This window comes from Lonchura striata, chromosome 4 (assembly GCF_046129695.1).
Source record: "Lonchura striata isolate bLonStr1 chromosome 4, bLonStr1.mat, whole genome shotgun sequence".
Lineage (NCBI taxonomy): Eukaryota > Metazoa > Chordata > Aves > Passeriformes > Estrildidae > Lonchura > Lonchura striata.
The window spans coordinates 37,676,123-37,696,597 of record NC_134606.1 but is presented as its reverse complement, the minus strand read 5'-3'; the positions used below and the strand labels follow the sequence as shown (position 1 = coordinate 37,696,597).

Below are 20,475 nucleotides of genomic sequence, written 5' to 3'. Positions count from 1 at the left end.
GTTTGGATTTTTGCATATACATTGGGGCTGTATCATTAAAACTAGTATTCTTTCCATTTCACAGCATTGTTGTGTTGCTTTGCAGGTTCAAAGCCCTACTTCATACCTGCACCATCTGGATGGACCTAAGCCTATCTATTCTGTACCTATTTTTACAAAGGTATGTTTATCATGATTTTTATATCATACTCTTACAGTCCAAAAGAAAATATCAAAATTATGTATCCTAACGCAGGAAGGCTTGATTAAGTTCAAACTTTTCAGTATCAATGACTTCCTAAGGAAATACTTTTCCACTGCAACAGTGAAGTTCTTATGCATTCTACAAGTGGATTTAAATTAATATTCTGTATGAGTTTTCTTATGCTCATGACTGCTCTCCATTGATAACTCTTTGTAAAATATAGCAAGGTAAGTACCAATTACTAATAATAGTCTTGATAAAGCCTCACTCACAATAATTTATCTACTAATAAGAACAAATAACACAGGCTTTTTAACTCTGATTTAGAAAAAAATTTGTAAGTTAAAAATCATAGAACCACTTAGGTTGGAAAAGACTTTTAAGATCATCAAGCCCAACCATTAACCCAGCACAACTAAGCCCACTGCTAAACCATGTTGATAAGTGCCCCTTCTACATGGCTTTTAAATACCTCCACAGATGGTGACTCAACCACTTCCCTGGGTAGCCAGTACTTGGCAACCCTTTCTCTGAAAACAATTTTTCCAATATCCAATCTAAACTTCTCCTGTCACACCCTGAGGCCACTTCCTCTTGTCCAATTGCATGTTACTTTTGAGAAGACCCCCACCCCCACTTCATTACAAATTCCTAGAGAGCAATTACATCCCCCTAAACCTCTGTTTCACCCGACTAAATAACCCGTTCTCTCAGCTGCTTCTCATAGGATTTGTGCTCTAAACCCTTTACTATCTTAGTTGCTCTTTGGGCATGCTCCAGCACCTTAATGTTTTTCCCAAGAGGGCCAAAACTCAGCATGGGATTTGAGGCACAGCCTCACCAATGCTGAGTACAAAAGCTAATCCTTTCTCCTGCTGATCATACTTTTTAGAAGAGAAGTTTCTATTCAGAAAATTCTATTCAGTATTTCTTAGGTAATTACTTAAGTCAATATTTATCTTCACATTCATCCCAAATCAAACTTAAGAACCAGGAATTTGGTAGCAGCAAAAAGAAGCATGCTTCCCTATCTATAAAATACAGCTTCAGCTGAAAATATTTCATTGTGCCTCAAACAATGATTTCCATAGTAGTAATTATTATTTAATCATGTTTGCTGAAGCCAAAATGGAGTATTTCTGGTTATTACTTCAGGAAAACATTTGATTAAAAATTAATATGGACAGCAAATAGCTTTGCCTAGAGATAAGAGTAAGCAAGAGTAAGACCTGCTCTACAGCTGTCTAGCTTGGTTCCAGCATATTCCTGTCTCATGTCAAGAAAGATCTGATCCTGTCCCCCATAATTCTGCACCCATACTGCAGGTGTCACAGGAGGGTGAATAGTGGAGGTGCAGGAGATTAGAGAATGTGGTTACTGCAAGGTTGGGAGGCAGTCAATTTTCAGGTAAGAGTGGGAAACAGGAGAAGTCCATCCCCCATCCAGAGATCACCAAAGTCATCAAAACTCTGCTGTTTCTTCCTAATGTTCATGTCTCTTGTCCCTGAAATTGTTTACTAACTTGCTTAAGACACCTGGGACATACCAAACAAACAAACAAAAAAAACTAATTACAGAAGAAACAAATCAGATATGAACAATAAAATATTAACTTAATCCAGCTTCCTGACATAAATTTCTCCCCATACAAAGTTCAGGGAACAGCTCATAGATTTTCAGGTTCCCATGTAACCAAATTCTTACGTATTTGAATAACTAGAGATCTATGAATATAAACTAGAATAATTCTGAGCTGAGACCTAAATTCAAGTGCTTTGCTGCATTAAGGTCTAAAACTTGGTCAATAAATTGCAAAGGAAATGAGACAGCCACTGCAGAGTAAAAGGGACTCCTTGGTTCATAATCTTAAGACAGATAACAAAGGTAAAAATAGTAGCTATCACCTGTCAGTTCTGTTACTTAAAATATTGTATTTCCCTCTGGTTGCAGATTAAAGATCTGTCCCAGAAGCTATCCATACACTAGTTAATATATCCTAACCATATTGGTCTCATCTAATTTTGCTTGGTTTGTTATATATGGCTCAAATGAAAAGCAGCTCCACCTTCTAGAGCTGGACCCAAAAGTAGCTAAGCTACTCTCTCAGGATTAAGTCAATCAATGTGTAATTAGTTCCAGAATTTCCATTTCAGTTTGTGGAAGAAGTGCAAAAATGGAAAGCTCAAACTGCAGTAATCTGCTTGTGTTCATTTGAGGAATTGAATACTTCTGCACTTTTCCAATCTTTGGTCTTTTTAAGAATATATTTGTAAATAATCTATTCAATAATTTTTAACTATATAGATATACTAAATTCAATCAGAATGAAAGAAAATGTCTATTGCAAAAATGTAATGACGCAATAAAGTTGAATTACAAAGGGAAGAAAATACTATTTTTAAGAATGCGAAGTGTTCCTGGTTTATTTGAATTGTGATGTTTATATTTCAGGAGTTACAAAATGCCACAGCATCTGAAGGACAAGTCGTAGTATTGGAATGCAGGGTCAGAGGACCCCCTCCCATTCATGTTAAGTGGTTTCGACAGGGCATTGAAATTCAAGATTCTCCAGACTTCAGAATTCTCCAAAAAAGTAAGGCAATTACATGGTTTAACTTCAGCCGGCAGTTGAGGACCACACAGATCCTCATTCACTCTCCCGCAGTGTGCTGGGGAAGGGAATTGGAAAAGTAAGAGTGAGAGAACTCATGGGTTGATATACAGTTTAATAGGGAAAGCAAAAGTCTCAGAAGCAAAGCAAAACAAAGAATTTTTTCACCCCTTCCCATGGTCAGGCAGGTATTTAGCCATTCTGAGGAAAGAAAGGTTCCATTACCTGTAAGTTGCTTGGGAAGACAAACACCCTAACTCTGAATGTTACCACTTCCTCCTTCTTCATCCAGATCTAAACGCTGAACATGATGTCAGATGGTTTGGAATATCACTTTGGTCATTGCAGTTTGTTGTTCCCTTCCCAATTCTTTGTGCATCCCCAGCCTCCTCACTGTCAGCAAGAAACAAGTAACAGAAAAGGCCTTTATAAAAAAAGTCTCTGTATTACCAACACTGTTTTAAACACAGATCTTAAACACGGTCCACTACCAGCTACTGTGAAAAAAAATAACTCTATGCCACTTATACCCAGGACATTTTCCACTCCCTTATTCCATACCATTTATGTCATGCTCAGGTCCCATACTAGCCAAGAGATCCTCAAGAACCACCACTTCTCATCCTTTGGTTGAGTACACAGATACCATTTCCTTAGTCTATGCATCATCCCTGTAAAATTTCATAAAACCTACTTTGAGTTCAGTTAGTCCATGTCTTTCGGCTCCATCTGTTATGGTGATACTCAGGACAGGAGAGGTGGTGTGTTGCATAGACTTACTGAGCACCAAAGCCAGCCCAGGCCAGGTCACCACTGCTATTGAATTGCTTCTTGTGAGGGCTTCTCCTCAGTTATTTCACATTGTTCCTGGTACAGTAATTCCTATAACATGCAACTCAAATCACAAGTTACAACAATTTAAAGGTATTGCCATTACAATCTTCTCCCGTGGTCCCACTGGGCCCTAGCATTGGACTTAAAATTGCAATTAACTCCTCTCCTTGTTTCTAGCCTGGCTAGCAACAAGAGGTTCTGGCTGCCTTTACTCAGTCAATTCCAGATGTACTACACACTACTTCAAGTGAAAGCCATCCTGGCCTGCACTTTGCTACCAAAGGGATTGAGGAAAAACACATTAGTGATGCCAGTTGTGGCATCTCACTTGGCTGCCTTTGACTCCAGTTCATCTGGAGCCCTAGTGCATCTGGCACAGCTGCACTCAGCCATGATCTGAAGTGGCTGCTTTTAATACAGGATAGGAAAAGATCATGAAATTAGTCTGTCAGATTAAGTTTTGGACAGAGTCCTTTCCTCTTCCCATTTCAACACTAATGGCTAGATATAATAACTGAATATCTACCACTGACAAACAATTTAAATATTGTTGATTTTGTAATGTCTGCACAGGTTCTTGTTTACAATATTTCAGTATAATATGTTTATTCAGTACACTGATATTTATTAATGCAATCTTTAATAAATTTTTCTTGTTTGTTTTCCTTCCTTATGATGTGATATGCAGAGCCACGATCTGCAACTGAACCTGGTAAGAATCATATGAAAAAATAATCTCTTTATTCACTACCTCTTTGAGTTTGTACTGAAACCATAAATAGAAAAGTGTTTCTGCTGAACATTGGTAAACTGAAACCCCCTTAAAGACAATACTGCTTTATCACACCTCCCATACTGTACTCTGTCCTTTACATCAATTCCTTTATTAGTTAAACAGTAAATTCCATTTAGACCTGCAAGGGGAGTAAATGGTTTGCTTGCTACTGAGGGAAAAAGTACAAGTCCCACAAAATTCCATTACCCAAATGGTGCTCATAAGAATTACATAACACCCAACCACTAAGTGCTAGTTTTACCAATCCAGCTTGGCAGATATGATGTGTCTTAAACACAAATAAAACCTGATCCTAAAAAAAAAAAAAAAATATGCACTGATTCAATTTTTGTAGCCTAGTCACAAGATAAAAGTCCTAGATTTTAACAAGTGAAAGGTGTTTCAGCTTCAGTTTTTCTCTGTCTACTTCATTTTCTCATTATACATCACTATATACTGGGGGAGATTCTTGAATAGTAAGTGGATGCTAAAAGACTGAGAATGTTCTTTAATTTTTCTAAGTCAAACATGTAGAAGAGAAGACAGCCATACATCCTAAACTTTGGTGTAAGAGGGTGACCAGTTGTGCTTGAGTATTCTTGAATTTGGAGGGAGTGTTAATTATGACACTGAAAAAAACAAAAGTTTTCTATCTTGAATCTGAGTATTTCCAAAGAATGTCTCTGAAGGATGCTAGCCATGGGGGGATGTTTTAACTCTGAGGGGTTGAATTAACAGGCAGGACAGACCTACCAGCTGAGAGATATTTGTTAAGTGACTGTGACTATGAGGGTACAGGCTAGGAAAAATGCAGTTTTCCTTTAATTTTCATGGAAATGAGAGGAAGGAAAGAGGGAAAAATCTTTTCTTTGTCAGCTGTTCACTAATTTTCTTGCAACTTCACAAAATTGCTATATACCTATTTTGCCTCATGTCCATTATACATATAGATTGCACACACACACGTGTGCATGCTCTATCCTTACAGTTAATACTATTAATCATGGTGTGTAGCATCATCAACTCTAGTATTAGCTGATGCACTGAACACATGTGAGTGAATGATTTGATTTGTGGAGGCTGGAAATGTGAGCCATATGAAGGAAAGAAGAGTATTGGAAAACCAAGCTAACCTCTAATGAGGAATTAAAACATGTCCAACTGCTAGCAATGGGCTATTAGTATTTTATAGTCATAACACATACTTTAGGGTTTAAATATTGTAAGTTAGGGTACAAAATAGTTTAAAGACAGTTTCAATATCATATCAAGCCTTTGGATATGCAAATAAATAGAAGATAATATGTTCATGTTGAAGTAAGTTTAATTCTTTATCTTAGAACATTTTCCTGTAATATATATTGCATAATAAGTCTCCAAGTTTAGCTGTTTTCATGATATCTTAAAAAAAATCTGCTCGATAGGTTGACTTTTTTCCCCTTCTCAGAGGAACATTTCTCCTGTCAAAGTAGCAAATTTTTTCTAGATTTAATCTATCAGATTAATCTAACATTATCAGAATCAGACCTAGTATATCATTCTTACTAGGAGCTTCTTTCCTACAAAATCTTTTTAACTGTGTTCAATTTGTCCTTTAAAATGTTAGATAGTATCTGAAAGGAGTGAAATTTTACACAAAAATTTCTAAGTATAAATTTACCAGCCTATCTCAGATCTAAGAGTTTTTAATATCCAGTTTAAGACTTTTCTGTCAAAACTCACAGTCATGAATGTTTGCTTAGTTTTAATTTTGGTAATTTTTTTTTACCCTTTCACCCTCTTTAATAAACCCAATGTGTATAATGCTAGATAAACTAAATATTTTAGAGTAGGAATGAAGCATCTTCTAGTAGAATTTGAAGCACTTTTTTGCTAGAAATAAAAGGTTTCCTTTGTGTGAATAGTTGAGTGCTAGAAGATTTTTATTTCATAAACAACTAATTTTCATATTGTTAGTTGCAAGGTTTGTACAGCCTCTCTGACAGTTATTGCTATGGAAGAAGTAAGAATGTTGGTATGTTGGTATTAGTTCATGAAACTATCAACTTGCTTTCATAACTGCTGCCTGAAATAGAAAACAGAAAGTGAGATTCTGAGTCCAAAGAGATCATCACTTTGCCAGCCCTCTCACTTACCTGCATTGTCATGTTGAAAGTGCTGAACATTCTCCTTCCCATCTCTGAGTAGCTTGCAGGCCCTGAGAGAAGATACCTGAAGTCTTCTAAGGGTGCTAGGGAATGGATTCTTACATGAAAGGTGCATTCCTTGAATCTTCTTAAGTATAGAAAATTCTTTAATGTTGAGGTATTCCATACCAGCAAGACAAGAATAGGAAGACATCTCAAAACAGTTTGGTATCTGTACTGTTGCAGTTTTACAGACATAACAGTAGTGAATGCTTGACTGCAGTCTGGCTGGTTTGTTGTTGGATTATTTCTATTTTCATGCTTGTAATTATGTTGCAATATATCTTTATGAGCACCTTCCTGTGCTTTCGGTCTATGAATAAATTTCAATTTGGCATTTTGTTCTCCCTGGAATCATTGAGCTAAGTACTATACTATCCCTTAAGTTTTGGGCACTTATCTTTTCCTACTAAGCCCTATTAAATAATGTAGTATCTTAAATATTGTGGTGCCTTACACACTACAGAAATTAATGACAGTACACTTACTGGCTTATTTGTGTAGGAATTGACACTGTGAATGCAAAGGGAATGTAAATAAAGTTTGGGCAAAATGTAAATATTTCCTTTTGGCATAAATAATGAGCAAAGTTTTGTATATTAGTAGTAATAAGTAACACTGGGTTTTAGGATGTCATGAAAAAATCTTAAAATTTGTACAACAGGAAGCTGGATATGGGTATCAGAAATGTAATAGATGCAGTACTGGTTTGTGATGTAATTCAAACTCTTAGAAGCCAGACTAAACAATGTCTTCAGAGGAAATTTTTCATGAGCAAGTATATATTAAATATTGGTATTTAATGTGGATGCTTAATACATATGCAAGATTGACATGGAAATGTGCATATGCTATATAAGTATTCAGAATTTTGAAAGATGGACATGTTTTCTAAAAATTTTTCTAAGTGTAAAACATCCATGGAATTTTACAAATTGTAACAATTTGTAGTTTGACTTTAATTGCTGGTTGTCAACCAAAATCCAACCATCAATAAACATTATAGCACTCAATAACATTGGTTGTCCTTTGATAGGTCAGTACTAATGATTTAAAGGAAAAATATTCAATGAACTCACACAAGTAAGAAATTAGGAAGCAAAGGGGGTTTTTTGGCTACATTTTTTTTTTTTTTTTTGCTACACTCTTTCTACTCTAATGTGTTTTGCACTCCTTTTTCTGTCTAGACAGAAATCAGTTTGCATTGCAAATCCCTCCAGACTGCTTTGTGAATTAATAGCTAGTTAGATTACTCAAAGCCAACATCACAGTTTGTCAAATTACCTGTTCTCTACTTCTTTCTTGGACATTTTGATTTTATACTGATTGAATCCTTCAAAAACAGGCTGCCTGAGAATGAAAAATCCCATGGAATCACTTGCCAGCTGTTGATATTTTGACCATTACTCAGCTGTCTGGAGACAGCCACAAACTGTATTGAATTACATTAGAACTATTGTCTAACAGCATGTAAGAAGAAAACTGTATGAAGTAATTTTGCTTAAATTGCCAGGGAATTGCCACATATACTTTTGATGCCTTTTTTTTTTCCTAAGCACAATACTGCGTATGTTCACAAAGCACATCTCAAAAGATAGTCATCACTTCTCTTGGATTGGGCTTTCTTTTTTCCTGTTTAACTGCTGTGCTCCAGAGTCCCCACTCTAGTTAAGTAAATCCTTTAGAAATTCCCCCCTATTTCTACATAATGTTTGAAACTGAAAATACATGCAAATGTTACAGAAATCCTTACTGCTTCCCTGCACCAAAATAATCACCTTTCTGGTAGCTGATGAAATTCAAAACATAGAAGCTTTGGTAGGTTAACTTGCATGCCAGATCCTCACACTCTTTAGTGAAAACAAGAGAATTACAACTAAGGATCTGTCTTCTTTCACTGCTGAGAAGCAAACAAGGGCTTGGAGAAAGCAATCTTGTATGAGCCATATCTCAAGAAGTCATATTAAGAGAAAAACTGAAAATAGGCTAAAATTCCCCTTCATTTAAGGTGGTCTGATCAATTTACATATTATTGCTTGTCAATTAAATTTTCAATTGTACTCTGTGCTCTCAAGATACCTACAGAATTTTTTCCCTGTCAGTAACCTCATCTTAAGTCTGACTGCTACAACTATCCTTGCTTGGTGATGCTTCCAAATTCAGAGTAAACAACTGATCTGTTTTGTACTATGTGATCTGAAAAAAAACAAAACAAGACAAAACATTGTCAGTCCTGTCCAACTATAAACATTTAAAGCTTTTTGGAATGCAGTAATATTCACAGCTATGTTGCTGAATGCATTCATTCCAGCCTTGATGTATACACCTAACTTAACTTCGAACTAGGTGGCTTAGGCATCTACAGTATCATAAATGCCTTAGGGCAAGCTTTAGCATAAACTTTTCCTTGACAGTGATAAATGGATTAATTTCTCCTCAAACCTGAACAATGTTTTGGGGGCTAAAGTTTTTGTTGCCATAGCAGTGTACCATTTGATATTTATTGTACCCAATCTGGCTAGATAGCAGACATCTTGGTTATTGATTACATATTGTGTAACCTAGGCTCTCCACCATAAAACTACATTTTATTGCTCACAATCACATTTGCTGTTGTTCAGTTTTCTTACCAGTCTTTTTTAAGTGGTGTTTGAGATATCTTCAAACGTAGTCAGTCTTGTGCATCTTCTGAAAAATTAACTGTTCATTCCTTGAGTGACATAAAGTCTATTAAATAGGCCAGAACAGCTGTCTTACTGAATAAAGCTATATGCAAGTGATCATCAGTAACAGGCAAATTGAATAAATTTTTTGTTATGTTATTGCAAGCTAAGACATCTACGGGTCTGCTATACTACCATTTATTATGCTACTCTGCATATTCTTCTCTATTTTCACTCTTCTCTATTCTCTTTATATAAAAAATGCACAGATACCTAGATGAGAAGTAACCTGATGGGCCTATTTGAGTTTAACTGGAGTTAAACACTTGTGGAGCATGAGGGAGAATAAGACACAAGTTGTGTACAAGTTGGCAGAGTTCTGTTTTGTTGGATTTTTACCCGGAAACCACAACTGTGACTTCCCACTGTCTCTGTGTATCAGAAAACTTATGGCTTTGAACCTACAGCTCTGGAAATTGATCTTTCATTGCATGGGAATGAACAACTACCAGCAAGGGACTGTACTTATTTCCCCAACTTTGTGTGCATTACAGTGGAGGAAGTTAATGGTCACATTCAGAAATTAAGTTGCAGATATAAGAACTGCTCTACCTTTAATATCATACAGAGAAACATTCTGAAGTAAACATATTTCCAGTGATAAAATTTGTTAAAATACAATAGTTTTCTCTCTTACCAAAGTTTATTCTTCCTAATGGACTCATGAGCCATAAAGGGAAATAATAGCTGTGTAAAATGTAATCTTTCTAAATAACTGACAAAACAGTCAAGTACTTGCATGCCTAAGCATTTTACATGTTTCAGTGAACAAAATGCTTTTGTATTCATTTAGTCAAGTGTTAAATATGTTTTAAGGCCCTGAGAACAGCATTTCAGGGCTGCTTTCTGGAACACATTTCTGTGATGAAGTTATTTGTCAGCTCATGAATGCCAGGAAGTAGAACAGACATTATTTCCCTCAAATCTTCTGATTCTGCTTAGCACAGTACCAGAAAGTCAGATAATTACATAAGTCAGGATGTAAAGGTAGAAAAATACTCAGAACACTGAGTATATCCAGAGTGTGTTATGGAAATCTTGAAAGAACCTTTCTTTTGCCAAATTACTATTTCATTTCTATGTGTTCCACTGTAGTAAGCCTTTTAGCAAGGACCTGGAGGTGAGTGATTCTTGGCTTGGAGGAGGAAAATCAATAAAGAAGATGGCAGTGTGTTGTTCACATGTGCTTTTTGCGTAAGCTGCCTTTTGATTTGTTCTTAGGATTTTCATGTTTTCAGTTTAGCCAGTTTTCTTATGATTGATCACAAATGTGTTGCAGTTTGTTTGTCTGGTTGAAAAGACTAAATTTTAATCTCTGATTATTTTCATCATTAAATTACTCTGAAACATTTTTACAGGGATTTCTGCAATCTACCATATATAATTTTAAAATATACCTCAACAGTAAGCAAAGAACATCATTGTAGAATCCATTAGAATTCTTTTGTCATGAAGAGTGAAGATTGGCTCTTCTCCCGTGATCATTTTATACACTCAAAAAGCTGGAAGAATGTTATGCATTAATTAGCTCTGCTGTTTGAAAAATAGGACTTCTGCTGGTTGCTGTTTTATATTGCCTTTGACCTCTTTCAAAGAGCAGTTCTCAGCCTGGTGGAGTGATCTTTTGCAGTCCTGAAAGACCCAGCTTTCAGCATTCTGCTGTTAAATGAACAGGAAACTAGAATGCTGCCTGTATAAGGTTACATCCCCAGGGTCAGTTCAGTCCAGGAGTACGCACGTGTGGTTAACAATACAGCTTCCACTGCTTATGACACACCAAGGCTCTAAAAAAAGCTGATCTCAGTAGTTCAAAAACTAGCTTGTGTTACCCATTACTTTCCTGATAAGACCTTTCATGAGTCATTAATCTTCATCTGTGTTAGAGAAGATCCAACGTGCTACAGTCTTACCAGACGGGATTCTTGCAGCTACACAGAATGACTGGTTTGTGATGCCAAAACAAAGGCATGTTCTGCTCTCTGAAAATCAACCCTGAGCCAAATATTTAGTCAGTCATTCATTTTTAGCCGATTTCCAGTACAGGAAGCTTTTGGATTCATTGTCATTTATAATTGGAAAAAACTCATTACTTTTTTGTTAACATTTTTTGTCTAAATGAGACAGTGGTCTGTCATTCCACAGGGGGAAAAAAAACCAACCACTGTTTGAAAATGTTTTCCAATTTGAACTATAAGAAGTGAAGTTGACCTTACTGAACCCTTGTACAGAATAATTTTCATATGGAAGTTATTAGATTCTAAATTACTTTTCCTCATTTTAGGGTATGCTTTTTTTAGCTGGTTATGTGATAATATATGGGAGTATGTGTAAGTGTCCAAATTGCAAAATGCATTTTTCTTTTTTTTTAATTTAAACTGAACATTATAAAATTTCTCTGCTTTGGTTTTGAGATTAAAAAACCAGCATAAACAAAATCGACTGAATTAATTGAGGAGACCTGTAATGTAGCATTGTTCATGTATAAAATTTTATCTGTAGTGAAAATAGTGGGATTATTTAGATCATCGTACTGTGACATCTTAAAAAAACTGTACCATACAAGTAGAGATAAAATAAAGGGACTTCTTGGAAGAAACTGGAAAAAATATGCCTAAAGAGTTAAGTGTGCCTATTATAAATGGATAAAACTGATTTTGTAAATTTTCCTGTAAAACTCAACCTAATATACTTCACACAAATTTTCAGACAGAAACCATGGTATAATCAAAGCCTATACCATGGCTTATCAAAGTAGAATGAACAAATTTAAAACAGCTACAGAATATGTCTGTCACAGCATTCTGAATAGGTTTTGGGGATATCGGTTTTTATTATATTTTTAATGTATCAATTCTCACTTCTGTGTAGACAGTGACAGAAATTATTTTCCCAAACTCTGCATAAGGGGAATATTTATAAATCTGGAGTTTTTAATTCTGGTTAGTATATACAGAAGTGGTGATAAAATGTTTCCTAGTTTTACTGGAAATGGGATATGATATGAATGTTTCATTAAATACAGAAAAATAAATTAGATAAAGAATTGGTGATATTTGTACTGATGGTGTTATTTAGAGACACAAAAAGAACTTGCAAAGATAATTGTTTCTGGAAATCATTACATTCATTTGTATTAATTAGTACTATCCTGCATTAAAAAAACATTGAGTATGTAAAATGCACAGACTTGTATCTGCAAAATTACTGTTCAAGCCAGTTTTTAAAACTTAGCTTGATGAATTTACTTCTTTCAGATGCAAAATTATTTTCCTTAAAGCCATTTATGTTGGAAGTTCTGCAGTTCTCACAATATTTCTTTGTAAAAGTCTATTTTCTGTCCTTTATATATACACTGCATAAAACACTACATGGTACTTTAAATAGTTTATTATGCACTTTATTTTTCTGTTTATTTCCAGAAGAGATATGTACACTTGTAATAGCAGAAACCTTTCCTGAAGATTCGGGAATTTTCACCTGCACAGCAACAAATGAACATGGTTCAGTAACAAGCAGTGCACAACTAACTGTGTGCTCAGGTATGTGACAAAGAGAAAGAGGAGTGAGGAGCTTTTAGTCATAAATCTTACATGATTAATTTACCTGTGAGGTTGTCAGTGTGCTTTCTTTGTTGAAAATGGCTGCTGTAAGAAATGGGGATTGTCAACCTCACTGCATTCATATAAAGCAAACTGAATGTTTCTTACATTCATTTCCTAGTTTAATATTTTTATTAATGAGAAACACATTCTTAAAGTTCTGCCACAAGCCTGGCATATCTTAAGCATTGGGGTTCAAGACTAGATGGCAGCAGAGGCAAAATTAAAGAGATGAAACGATTTTACTAAAGGTGGCCTTCTGTAAAATAAAACACTGTTACATGTTTCGTTTTGTGATATGTTTCCATATATACTGTCGTTGGATGCACTAACCCAGCTGTCATTGCAAACTTGCCATGTATACATGCATTCTTCAACATTTTTAAATTATTAGTTCCTCAGTGATCCTGAAACTTCAGGAAGTCCTGTTTTAGCTGTTGTCCATACTTGTCAATCTCAGTTAGTGCTTTGATTCCTTGAAATAGAATTAGAGAAGTCCCTAAGGTTTCTAGTTCTGCCTTTTGCATGAGGCACACTCAGAAAATGAATAGCCACCCATGTATCTAATTAAATAATAGCATAAATTTTCAATAGAAAGCATAAATTATCAATAGGAAGACTAGAAAAATACCTTTATAAAACCAAAGATACTTCACCTTTAAAAAACTGAAAATACACCTTGTATTTACCATGTCTATGACTTGTTGAAGAGATATTCTTTTTTATTTCTTTTAGCCAGCTTGGAATGCTCTAGTGATGATTTCCATCATTTCTCACCACTTTCTCCAGTTGAAATTAGCTCTCTTGAGCTTCCTTCTAAGAAACTTACAGATACGCACCAAGTAAACAACACTGAGTTGAGACCTGGTGTGATAGACCTTCAACAACAGCTCAATACATCTGAGGAAAAATCAAATGGCATTCATCCTCTTCATGGAGTAAATGGAATGATTAACAGCAAGTCAAATAGTGATAAATCCATCCCACCTCCAGCTGTCTTGCTTTCACCTACTAAGGAACCACCACCTGTGCTTGCCAAACCAAAGCTGTGAGTATTTTGCAGTGTTTTTTTTTTTTTTTTCCTATAAACTTGATATTTGCTGACAGCAATTTTTTGCCTGAAGTGATTTAGCATTAGACAAATGTCTGTCCCTTGAACAGTCTTGCTGCTGCTATGATTTATGTGCCAAAGAGCTGAATACAGGTGACACTTGTTTCCTTCATGTAATGCTACATCAAAGGGAAGTACATTCTATATCCCAATGCCTTTAGAGAAGTTGAAGATGAAGTCACAAATAGAGAAATACTGTAGTGGCTGTTGCTCCGTGCCTTTTTTTCCCTAGTCACTGTACCTAAAGGTCATAGTGGCCTGAGATTTTTGGATGCTATTTCTCTTTCAGCACTGGTTAGGTATTTTTTTTCTGCATGCACTTGGGTTTCTGTAGTCAGTAGATATTCAGATGTGTAATTTTTTTGTTATTTCTTATGTTTATGAATAACATATCTTGCTCTGCTTTCAGCCAGATTAAAATTGCTCTCTTATAGCTAAAAGTCTGAGAAGGCAAAACTCTAGGAAAGGACAGAGAAATGAGTGATAAAAAAGTTACAGTAACATTTTTACCTTTTGTTAATGGTGATATCTTATGCATAAGCAATATTATGTTCCCTGTTAACTCACAGTTTGAGTTTAACATTGCACAGATTCCTCTTTTCCATCTCCCTCAAGAATATTTGGAATGTGATGAACTAAAATGCTACTTTATTTCATTTGCACCAATAGTAAATGGATTTGTAAATTATAAAATTATAAAAGTGTGTTTAAGAAGAAGCATGAAACATTGTCTTAAAGCTTAGCTAGGTCATTTGCTTTATTCCATGATTTCACATGAAATTTACAAAATATAAAAATCCTGTTATTTTAGCACTCATGTTTGAATTTAAATGCACAAAAACACATTTGAGGCAGCAAGCCAACAGTATTCCCTTTCCACTCTCACCACTTTTTCTTTCAGTTGCTCTTTGTCATTCTAAGCAGTCTCTGGCAACTGTACAAGGGAATGAGGAGTGGAAGAATTAGAACAACAGAGTAGTGAAATAACAGTATATATGGTGGTGGTTGCGTGTATGGGAGGGAGGCTGCTGAGGATGGCATCTTGCAGATGATATGTGATATGGAGAAAGCCAGATGGTCCTGTACCCAGCGTATGTATCTGTGGCAAGACCCACTTGTGAAGAAAGGAGATAGTGTCTCCAGCAGAGCAGTAAAAAAGAAATTTCACTCCAGACCTTTCTTTCCCAGAAGCAATGTTGCCTGAGATAAGGGAAAGAATGTGGTGTAAAATACTTCATTATATAACATTCACTGCTATGTCTGCGAAATTTGTTTTGTTGTTAAACACAGAGTCAACATAAAATACAGAAACGTGAGAGGGATGCTATTGCAAAAGTCCCTTCAGTTGCTGATGTCCAAACTGATGACCTTGGAATCCCTTGTGTAATTACTCTTGATTCCTATATTTTGCAATTAACAACACTTGATGCACAAGAGACTGATCTTGATTGCAGTCAAGATACATGTTTTCCTCGGTCAAAGGCTGTGTACATCTGTGCTGCTGTCAGAAATTGAAATCTTGCCTTCTCCTCAGCCAAGTATTTTGCTCCCAAGTACAGTGATAGAATAAGGAAGGGAAAAAGTGCCAACAAGAGGAGAAAAAGAAATGACTGACTGCAGAGACTTGAAATCAGCTTTCAACATTTGGAAAACTGCTTCCTTAGTAAAAGTGAACAAAATAATGACATTAAAATTAGCTGAGTAGTAAAGTAGCTCTCTCAACTGTAAGAATGATCTCTCTTGAAAATAACTCATCTATGGAATTGTATCTGTCTGTAGAGTATTAGATGACAGAATCAGCACATACTAGAAGTGAATAAGAGCTTATACACTTATAACCTTTTTTAAAAATTATTTAAACTAATAATTGTTAACTATGGAGAGAGCTTTAAGCTTCTGAAAATCATTAATAGGTTTATTTTTCAGGAAGACTGGTTTTAAATTTCCAAAATAATATTTTGGTTTTGAGTTTATAATAAATTATAAATTACTTAACAGGTTTATCTGTGAACTGTCTGAAAACAGTTTCTTCAGCCAACACTGAAATTAATTGCAAAGACTTTGGGAATGATAGGGTAGTTTTGGTTTTACATTTTTTATTATTATTTTTAATTTAACAAGAGGGAGAGATTGAGTACGTTCTTGAAGTATGAAATAAATTTGCATCTTGGCAATGTAGCTGTAACCAACACCTATAAGTAATGAGTTATCACAATTCAATCTAATGCAAGAGTGGACATGCTATAGAGAGTTACTGTAAGTGTTTTCAGGCTTGAAAAGTGTTTTTAAAGTCCTAAAAAACATTCAGGCTGTGGTTACAGACACTTTAATGATCCTTAAGGCATCATTAGTTGTTGTTTCAGTGTGATGCTAAGAAAATTTAAGAGTTTAATATGACAATATCAAACTGGGAAAATATATATATAGAATTAATTAGGGAAATAGTCAAAACCAGATATTTTGCTAAAGTGAAATCTAGAAGACAGTAATTCTAAATATGTTTAAAAGGCACAATATTTCATGCTGTCTTGTTTGCAACATGAGTTTCTGTAGAGTGAAAGGACTGTTGAACTGAGACATAAAAACCTTGATTTTTGTGATTCTGATGTCTGCTGCAGTGACCTGTTTGAGGAGGTTGAGCTATTACTGTGCCTTGGACTTTTTGGCCCACAATGCTGTAATGCACAGATGAGTTTCAGAAGATCCCCAGCAATGTGTGTTATCTTAAGATGATAATTTGCACCGCTCAAAATCAGTAAAATTATGTTAATAGTAATTTCAGTGTGAAGCCTGTGTATGAGCCTTATATCCCTTATAATCCTCAGTGTGAATGTCTGCAAAAAAAGACACAAGGCTGTCCTGTAGGACTTTTTATAACATGTCTATGGTTTCAAATGAAGAATTTCCATTTAAGTGGCTTGGTATCACTGTTAATTTTCCATGCGTCTGTTAAAACAGTAAGAGAAAAAAGATGGTGTTCATATGGTTACTGGATGTACCTGTGTGATGTTTGTTGGCTTTGTAACAAGCCAGCATTTCAAAGTTCAGAGACTCAGTGTGGTGTCAGAGCTTCCTGACTGTCTAGAACTCTAACACCTGACCAGAGAGCTTCTCTGCAGTTGTCTCATGTCCAGCCTCTTTGTGTTGGAGTGTTATCCAAGTCTGTCATATACAATGACCACAAAGAGTGTAAGCTTAAAGAGAGTTTATTATTTCCATTATAATTGTGTTTGATATCTGCAAACAGTAAGCAACTTTTCAGAATACATTGAGAAGAGCTGGATGGAAAAATAATATGTGAGAATAGGAAACAGTTCAATGATTCACGTAGCTTTACATTCACGAGCAAAGGTCTATTCATATCCATTTATTTTGTTTCATCTACTCTGCTCTTTCAAGGTTGGTAAGGACCTTTGGATCTTTATCTTGCTGTTAAAGCCTACCCTCAATTAAACCTTGATCTACACATATTTTCTACTGTAGTAGAAATAACTCATGCTAACTAAATTTGCTAAAATGTAAAGCGGGATAACTACATATAAGGTTAATCCCTTGATAATAGTACAAGTGCAGAGTATTTTCTGCATCTGTTTTCACAATTAATTCATTGATGTTTCATTTGTAATGTTTTTTTCCTCTCATTCTATACCAACATATTTTTTAGCAGAAATGGAGTTAAAACAAGGAAAAGTTTTGTGAAGCATTTCCATTTCAGTGATCAACAAGTACTTGGACTAGGGTTTATAATTTAATAATAACAAATAATATATGAAAATAGAGAAGGTTTTATTGGAGAATATACTAAGAAATAGGATTTTCCCCCATTATCTCAGACTCATTTCTTATGCAAAAGTTGCAAATTGTGAAAAGGAATATGAAGTGTTATAATTTCTCCTGGTACACCTGTGGACTGAATGCAGTAGATAACAGTAATTTTAAAACAAGGCATTAGTAGTTTTTGTGATCTTGGATCAGTGTGAAAATCTCTGAGACCACTGGAAGACAGAAGAGAGGAAATAGGAAAGTTATGAAAAATAGGTTGAAAGTCACATTTCATTACCTATTTCAGATCAAGGAATAGCATGACCCAAAACCAGAGGCAGTTATTGCTGAGAAATTTCCTTTTTGCTTCTGTCTTTGTTAACATAGTGTCAAAGGGTAATCACAAATGAACTTTAAGCCTTTTAAAATATGCAGCAATAGAAGTCTGAATACCTTACTAACAATAGATTGAAAAACAAGAGAGGTTAAAGGTGATACATTTATTTTTTAGGTTTTTTCTTCTTTTGGCACTGATGTTGTCTGACCCAAGTAGGTGGAGACACGTAAGTGTACATCCTGCCTACATAAAAGCTAATCAGTCTTTTAAACAGAAAAGTCAAATATTCTTGAAATAGTCACAAAATACATATACTGTTTGTGTCACCATCATGGTATGCACACAGAACTTTGGTATTTTTTCAGATTTGTACTTTAACACTGAAAGTAATCTCGTTTATAGGACAAGCAGGGACATGAGAGAAATTAATAGAATCATTGATTGGTTTCAGTTGGAAAGACCCTTAAGGATTATCTAGTTCCACTCCTGCTGGGATGGGCAGGGACACTTTCCACGACACCAGACTGCTCAAAGCCCCATCCAGCCTGGCCCTGAATGCTTCAAGGGATAGTGCATGAACAGCTTATCTGGACAACCTTTTCCAGTGTCTCATCACCCTCACAGTAAAGAATTTCTTCCTGATACCTAATCTAAACCTTCCCTCTTTCAGTTTAAAGCCAATGCTATTTGTCCTATCATTATCACTCCTATATGTCCTATCTGCTCCAGACTCCCACAGGCCCCCCTGAGGTGCTGGAAAGGCTGCTCTGAGGTCTCCCCAGAACCTTTTCTTCTCCAGCCTGAGCAACCTGGCTCTCTCAGCCCACCTTCACAGGAGAGGTGCTTCAGCCCTCTGAGCATCTTCAGGGCCTTCTCTGAACTTGTTCAAACAGGTCCATGTCTGTCTTATGTTGGGGACCCCAGAGCTGGAGGCAGCACTGCAGGTGAGGGCTCACAAGAGGAGTAGGAGAGGGAGAGTAAGCTTCCTCAAGCTGCTGGTCATGCTTCTTTTGGTGCTGCCTATGATATGGTTTGTCTTCTGGGATATAAGTGCACAAGTTCAGCCACTTGCTTGAGCCTGTGCATTTTAAGCTTTTGGTTAAATATATGCTTTAGACTTGTAAAAATCTTTAGTGCCTCCAAGAGTGTTCTCCCTCTCCTTTCTGCCTTTACGGCTCTGTTGCCTCTCTCACACCTTTGTTACTGACACCACCAGCTCCTCAAAGTACCAAGAATGAGCTTTTTTTCTAAGAAAAGAATAGCAAATGTTGGGGGTGGGAGGTGGATTATGTAAATAAGGCAATTTGGTTTTTTGTGTAACAAGGTTGAATAGAATACTATGCCAACAGTTTATGATGCACCTTTGAACCAGAAAATATAGCAGGAAGAGTTGTACTATCCATCTGCAAATAGTTTATGGATAGTTTTTCGATAATAATAAGTGAAAAGCATTGAAATGAAACAGTTCTGTTAATTTTGTTTGTTTGTTTGTTTCCTTCTCACCTAAATAACGGAGTGGATTTGATACTTGGAAATTATCAAGCAAAAGGAAATTTAAGGAAAGGTCAGTTCTAGAATGCAGCGTTTTCTGAGAGGTTCTCAGTATGCTTTTGGATTGGGAGATCCTGCAGAAATATTCAAGGATTCTTCTGGTATCACAGGATAGAAATCTCAAACAAAATAATTAAATGCTTCCCTGCATGCTAATCCTTGCAGTCTAATCATCATATGTACTTAATTTTTACATGGCATTGAATATGGCATGCAGCCACATTTCCCTTGGTATTCTTTCATCCCTGACCATGTAAATATACAGTCTGCATATAATTTTGAAATAGTAAATATATCATCTTATGCTGGTTATGAGAAGAAAGGTGGATGAGAAGGGATATAGTTTTTGTTTTGAACCACCTTTGTTTATCTTGCTACAGCTAAACCCATTTGCCAGGACTGCTAACTCCAACTGTAGAAGATAGAAGACAAAGCTGAAAAACTAAAACAGAAGTTGTTTGTAATTTTGGATTTGGTTTTCAGGAAAAACTAAATTTTAAAGTCTCAATAATAGTGTATCTGTCATTTTTGCCTTCTGAGCGACTTCCTAGAGAAAGATCCCATCTGATTCAGGCGAAGAGCTTGCAACTAATACAACAGAAGATTGCACTAACATTTCCTTTGGCACCCAGGTCTGTTGAGAAATTTAAAAAAAACTTCTGCGTACAGCACTTAGTATTCTAATCCAAAATGAGAGACTGGAAATCCTTACTTGACTGAGATATGACATGGAAATTGATTAATATTTAAAAATGCAGTATTTATTCATGCTTGTTCCTTTTGTACAGGTTTTGACAATACC

The 20,475-nt window shown here is 35.7% G+C and overlaps 1 protein-coding gene across 1 annotated transcript in view; it reads left to right on the top strand.

Annotated features, from left to right (window-relative positions):
• PALLD (palladin, cytoskeletal associated protein) overlaps positions 1-20,475 on the top strand; it is a 186,221-nt gene that overhangs the window by 66,122 nt on the left and 99,624 nt on the right. The window contains exons 6-10 of the mRNA XM_021555592.2: positions 86-160; positions 2,636-2,777; positions 4,318-4,341; positions 12,733-12,852; positions 13,648-13,960. Coding sequence (XP_021411267.2) covers positions 86-160; positions 2,636-2,777; positions 4,318-4,341; positions 12,733-12,852; positions 13,648-13,960 — 674 coding nt within the window. The remainder of the gene's footprint in view (positions 1-85; positions 161-2,635; positions 2,778-4,317; positions 4,342-12,732; positions 12,853-13,647; positions 13,961-20,475) is intronic.